Here is a 6,483-nt window from a genome sequence, read left to right as displayed (position 1 = left end):
TGAAACCCTTACTTTTCGCTTTTCAGACATTATGACAAAATGCAAAACAACTTAACGAAGAACATTTCATAAGACTTGAGAATATTTATGAATGGATTTTTAGAAAATTCTTAACCTCCTTAAAAAGGGCAAACACCAGTCCCGGGGTACAACTGCTTTTACGTGTAGCGTCTTAAATAAGGATGTTATACCCATGTGAATTATTGTTATTGTAGTTAAGCCCAGAAGAATTATTGATGGGCCCACAAAATATGTATAGCGCGATAATAAAAGGCGTTATACCTCCCGTCTTTTCAAATTCATGTATAACGCCCTTTTAAAGGGCGCTATACCTTAACGGACAAACAGTCGTTAAGGTATAACGCCATTTAAAATGGCGTTATACATATTTTGGTTACTATATTTTTTTCACACATTTCGATCGTTTCTGTCCAAAAAAATCACATTTTGGTTTAGGACTCCGAGTAAAAGCATGTTTTGGGGTCAATTCGTGACACGTACGACACAAATTTACAACTGCCAAGCAATCACTAAACACTTGGGCCCATGGAAGGGAAAGAAAATGTAAAACGTGCTATAATTTGTAAAGTAATATCATCAATCAATGAGTTACTTAAAAGATTTTGATATCAACTACCACCGTATAATAAAAGTATAATGTAAATATATGGTATAAAAAGGACAGCCACTCAAAGACATGGTTGGATCATGTTTAAGCTTTTAATGATTTTGACCCTTTTGCACGTGAAAGCTGTGTATTGACAACTAGTGAATAGTGACGTTAAATCAATCTCTTCCTTATCTCCACCAAAATATCCAATTTTAGAGTCCGTTTGGATATAAATTTTTTTTTACTTTTTTCAAAAAAAAAAAAATTCAAAATCAGTATTTGTTTATAAAAATTTTAATTTTCCCTTAAAATTATTTTATAAATTTTCAAAAATTTAAAAAACTTCATAAAGCTGTTTTTCAAAACTTTCGCTCATAAAATTTCAAAAACAACCCAAAATTATATTCATATCCTAACACAATTCTAAATTTCAAATACCATTTTCAATTGAAATTATTTTTTTCCTATTTTGAAATTTTACAATTCTTATGTCCAAACCCCACTTAGCATGTTTGCTCCAAAATAGATATTTGACCTTCAAATAGAATATTTTCTTGTTTCCACCAATTTATTATTCTTCCAATTTGAAAGGAAGCTTATTTGTTTAAAGATACACAACACATTTATAACTTGGTAGACATAATATTCTCATAAAGCAAATTAAACTTGGCTTCAAATAAGGGGTTTCCGTGTCACTTTGCGAAACGAATATAGAGTGCAATGGTTAATTTGCAGAGTGATAAATCAAATCTTGAAAAAGAGAAGATCCAAAACTTTGGTTTATAGTACCTAAAACCCCAAAAAGTTTAAAACTACTCGAGTCAATCCTCGTGAAGACTTGAAAAGTATTTGTTGAGGCCCAGAGAACAACCTTCCATTTTGACCAAAAAAAAAAGGAGAGAATTTGGAGTTGGCGCCCACATGATGGACTATAAAAACTATAAGGAAGCATGTAATTACTAAATAATATTAATATATACTTGTGAAACATAATGTAACGGAATGAATAGTTACAAAGTGTTGAAGTCATTTCGATGGGAGAACTCCATCAGGTTCAGATGAAAGAGAATTAAGTACAGCAAAAGACCAAACAAATTGGATACTAGGAAGTCTGGCTAAAGCTAACCAAGTTGATATTACAATTAAAACAGCAAAACTTGATAGCTACAGCTTTTAACTTGCTTAATAAAATAGATTATGCTTCACTGGTTTATGGCAATAGGCTGCCTTCAGACATCTTAGCTAGGTCTCCTTACCGGCTATCAGAGGACTAGTACCAACACTGGAAGTTGCAGAGAAACCAACTCCGATAGACTCAGGGGTGGAGCACTCACCCGATTTCTTGCTGAGGCCATATGGTGCAGCGTTCATCACCCTGCAAACATGATTGACACTTAAATCTCAATACTTTCTTACATTGTGTTCGTGTTGTATTCATGAGTATCCAATTGATGGAGATGCAGTTATATGTGTCTCAAATCTTAGACTGAAATAATACCTCAGCAAATGCCAGATAAGCTATAAACCATATTTCAAATGGTCAACGACGATCAGAAAGAACAATTAGTTTTGCGGTAATTTATATTTTCGGTGGTCATCTCATCTACTATCCAAAAGATTGATCCTTTCATACTAACGCATTCAATAATTTCTAGAAAGCTACGAGAGAGCTAGCCAAAGATAGTTATACAGCAAAGGCACACCTGAACTAATGATAGTTATACAGCACATGCACAACTAAATTAAAGCATAAAACAAAACAAGAACGTAAAACAGGAAACATTTAATTTACCTTTCCTTCCGCTTCTCCAGAAACCGAGCCAGAGATGCTTTTCTAGCCTGTGGAACCGCTGCAGAAAATGTATATAATAAGAAGCAATGAGGTTGGGTTAAAGCAGGCTATTGAAGACTGAAGAGCATTAAGAGGAATCTTACAAGAGGTAGCCAAGAGGAAAAACTAAATAAAGCACAGGGATTAAGGGGCATTATGGAGGACGGGATGGACTTCTAGTGTAGTACAGTCAATCCAATACAACTAGCAATATCTCGATACAAGAGTATGTTAGCAAGTGTCAAAAAGGAAAGCTTTTAAGTCACAAAAATGTTCTGAGTTTCCAATCCGACATGTCAGATATACCTGCTGGCATTATGGTAGTCGCCCCAACAGGTCCTAGTGATGTCACAATCTTTGGAGTCTCCACTGAAATATTTGCAGTTTTAGATATCTTCATGTCATCTTTGTTTCCAGAATTGCCAGCAGATTGACCAATGGGATGAGAAGAAACAGACATAGGGCTGGAATGACCTGAGGCAGGTAGCATGTTTGGGGTTTGGTTCACACAAGTGCCGTCTACAGCAGCAAGTTTGGGTGTAGATGCCTGAACTTGAAACCTTGGTTGCACCACATTAGGAGGAACACAACCATTTCCAGCCAAAAACATAATAGCCTGTGCCTGCGTAATATACCCAGGCAAATATAAACCTCAGAGAAACTTAGCTCATTGCGTTTTCTTACTGGTTAATGCTGCCCTTTATTTATATCAGTTTGTGTGCACGTGAGAGCAAGAAAGACGGTACCTTCTCAGGGGAGATATCATCAAAGACATTGACCGTCCCACCGTAGAAGATGGTCAGTTGAGCAGGTGCTGCAGAACCTTTGGAATTAAACCTGCAAAAGATGTACAACATTTTAGACAAAAAATTCAATTTCTGTTTTAATTCACTGGGACTTTCCTAGCCAAGTTGTCTTAATTTTTTGTATGTCTTTCAATTAATAGCATCACGAGCAACTGCATTACAGTCATCATTGGTATTAACTGCATATTGATGTGCTCATTATCACTACCAAATACGACTTCCATAACACAATATATGCAGTCTGCTCTGTGTGCACGAAATGGTGAACTTACCAAGGTTCAGTTATCCCAGCCACAGAGCCACTCGATGGAAGTATTGAATGAGGAGCTGTAACAGGGATTCCCCCAAGAAGTTGCTGCTTCATTGTCGCAGCTGCAGATATCTGGCCAGTAGCACCAAAATGAGTCTTGTAGGAGGGATTGCTGATGTTAAACGGAAGCATCTTAACATCATGGGAAAGATGCATTGCATGCACATTCTGCTGCAGATTATAAGGTGTCAAGCTAAAACAAGTTCCTTGTTACCCGTGGTGACTTAATTTTTTCTTCCCAAGTGGATTTAAAAGGGGTGCAAATCATTTTGAAAGAAATCCATACACAATAAAAGTAGGAGAACGTTGACAACTTATTGCAATTGGAAACTAATTCGGAGTATAATTCCGCACATGAATGACACAAAAAGGAGAGATAAGCCGAAGCCACTTTTTGGTTAATCTTCCTCCCGTGACTTAAGCTAAAACTTCTGTGAAACATTAATGACAAATAGCTTCGCTAAAAACATGGCAAAATTGAGTGTTCTCATTTGCACGTCATGCAGATCTTATACAACTATATATAAACGATCCTCGTGCAATTAAAGGGACTCTACAAACCTGGATTTCACCAGACTGACGTTTGAGACAACTGTCAACTCCATCTGCGGCGGATAGAGCTTTGGACGGCTTTTCATCTTGAGCAGAGCTCAAAGACATGAAATGAGGTATACCCACCTTGCTCGACAACTGCCAGCGAAACCCTGATACAAAAGAGGATCATTTTAACATAATACATACTACAAACAATTACTACAAAAACTACAATCATCCGATTAACTTATTACCTCAGAATAAGAAGGAAATCTTTCATTTTGTCCAATTCAATCAAAAATAATTAAGAGTTGCTTACTTTAGATTTAATTAAAAAAACATTAACTACCAGAAACAAATTCAGCAAAAACTTCTTAGGACATACACACCTTTTTCACGATGGAAAATCAATTAATCTAACCATCATCCTCAGACTTCAATCCGAATTCCTTATTTGTTCTTATATCAAAAGGATCTTTCTTTGATAAGTGTATAACTTAAAACCTTTTGGAAAATCAAAAAATTACTAAACCAGAAACTCAGAAGTCAGAAGTTAGCTTTTAGCAATTATAAATTCTTTTCTTGCCAGGCTAGACAAAATCTTGATAAGGAAATTGTATCTTTATAGGCAAAACCAAGTCACCAAGCAACCACACAGAAATATAAAGCCCCACAACAGGGGAAACAAGAAAGTTTTAACAACACAAAATACTCAATTTAGGCAGCATAAATACATAGAGCCAAAAGAAACATTCTTCTTTCACCTGTCTACATTAATTTCAACTGGAATCAACACGCATGCATTAAAGAACATAACAAATTAGATAATACTACTAAAGTTCCCAATTCTATACTTACAACAAAGAAAAAATATCAGTTTAATTCATAATTGGAAAGAAAAAAACGAACCAGAGTCTTTGCAGGTTTCAACAGGTTCTTCCTTAACCACAACAACAGAACCTTTAGAATTCAGTCCCATAAAATCTCTCTCCATCTCTAAGAATTTCAAGAAATACCTAAATTTTAAAATTCCAAAAGTTTTAACCTCACAAAGAAGCAGATCAAAACCACAAAAGCTCAAAACACCAAACCCCAGAAACCCAAAGAAAAAGGTAAGTAAGAAGGAATGAAAGAGAAATGGCGATGTCTATTTATTTTAAGCCTATATGCTTCTAACTGCAGCAAATAGAGAAGTTGATGGCTTTTTTCTCTTTCTTTCTTTTTATATATGCTTTATTTATATTTATATTTATATTTATTAGTGGCTTAATCAACGTTTTTCCTTTTCGTTTTAGGGTGCGTATGCACTTCGTTTTCTGTATTCATATTGTTTTTGGATTTAAATTAGAAGCGCGGATAAGTTATATAAAAAATTATATAATATGAGTAAATTTTAATCTGTAATAATAAGTTATTATTTATTTTTATTAAATTACTAATTAATACTTATTAAAAATTATTATTTTTCATACAACACATATATTCTCTTTGTTCCAATTTATGTGAACCTGTTTGACTGGATAAAGAGTTTAAGAAAAAATAAAGACTTTTGAAATTTGTGGTTTTAAACAAATTAAAAAAGGACTCAGAGTATTTGTGTGTTTATAAAAGCTTCTCATTAAGGATAAAATTATAAGTTTAAGCTTTATTTTTAAATTTAAAAAATGATCATTCTTTTAAAACTAACCAAAAATAAAATAAGTTCATATAAACCGGAACGGAGAGAGTATATAATTAAGATCTTTTTAATTACGCCGAATTGGTCGTCATATGATGAGAAAGAGAAAACAAAAATAATTCTAAACTTGAGATGACGGTAGTACCCCCTACATAATTACAGTCATGAGTCACGTGTTCTTTAAGCCTTCCTATGCATATATGTTTAAAATATTAAGGCAGAATACCTAAAAGTCCCTTCATATGCACACATTATTAGTTACAATATTAAATTATTTATGGTCTTAATTATCAATCAACTTGGTCTTTTGAGAGTTATTATCCCATAAATGCTGATGTGGTAAAGAGAATGCAAGCACGTGGAAGTAAAAAAAATTAAAAAAATTAGCTTCCAAATATGTTATTTTTTAACTTTTAATTATCATTTAGTTATATATATATATATATATATATATATATATATAATTTATTTGTTACAACTATGTATTTTTTCTTGCTTCATCTTAACATACAATGTAGATTTTACTCTGCATTTTATTATTTTTAATTTCTTCTAAGATATAATATCTACTTGTTCCAACTGCATATTTTATTTTATTTTTTGGCCGAATTTGTAAAATGTTTTGTAGGAACTCCATCATTTTAGCCAAATAAAAAACTATTAGCAAAAATAATGGAGTATCAGTTGTATATATTTTCTGTTTTTTTCTTTATA

At 33.3% G+C, this 6,483-nt stretch overlaps 1 protein-coding gene across 3 annotated transcripts; it reads right to left on the bottom strand.

The window, feature by feature from the left end:
* Positions 1 to 1,566: 1,566 nt before the first annotated feature.
* Positions 1,567 to 5,408, bottom strand: LOC104114144 (protein TIFY 6B-like). Of its 3 annotated transcripts, none has more exons than XM_009624521.4 (7): positions 5,001 to 5,408; positions 4,119 to 4,261; positions 3,520 to 3,629; positions 3,188 to 3,278; positions 2,748 to 3,063; positions 2,403 to 2,460; positions 1,567 to 1,985 (listed from the first exon to the last, which is right to left on the bottom strand). In XM_009624521.4, the coding sequence occupies exons 1-7, from the start codon at positions 5,083 to 5,085 to the stop codon at positions 1,853 to 1,855; spliced, it is 936 nt and encodes a 311-aa protein (XP_009622816.1). In that variant the 5' UTR covers positions 5,086 to 5,408; the 3' UTR covers positions 1,567 to 1,852. The 3 variants fall into 3 exon arrangements, with proteins under 3 accessions (XP_009622816.1, XP_009622815.1, XP_009622814.1); XM_009624520.4 differs by having other exon boundaries at positions 3,520 to 3,725; positions 5,001 to 5,315; XM_009624519.4 differs by having other exon boundaries at positions 3,520 to 3,728; positions 5,001 to 5,305.
* Positions 5,409 to 6,483: the final 1,075 nt, after the last annotated feature.

The sequence above is a fragment of the Nicotiana tomentosiformis genome, chromosome 11, assembly GCF_000390325.3.
Source record: "Nicotiana tomentosiformis chromosome 11, ASM39032v3, whole genome shotgun sequence".
NCBI lineage: Eukaryota > Viridiplantae > Streptophyta > Magnoliopsida > Solanales > Solanaceae > Nicotiana > Nicotiana tomentosiformis.
The sequence above is the reverse complement of the archived record's forward strand: the minus strand, read 5'-3'. Positions and strand labels throughout refer to the sequence as shown.

Bases quoted from the DNA above. Each gene is read 5' to 3' on its own strand.
- LOC104114144 (XM_009624519.4), bottom strand. From the start codon at position 5,085: ATGGAGAGAGATTTTATGGGACTGAATTCTAAAGGTTCTGTTGTTGTG. The intron at 4,262-5,000 runs GTTCGTTTTTTT...CTTTTGTATCAG, and splicing joins TGAAACCTGCAAAGACTCTG to GGTTTCGCTGGCAGTTGTCG. The intron at 3,729-4,118 runs GTTTGTAGAGTC...TATAATCTGCAG, and splicing joins GTCAGTCTGGTGAAATCCAG to CAGAATGTGCATGCAATGCA.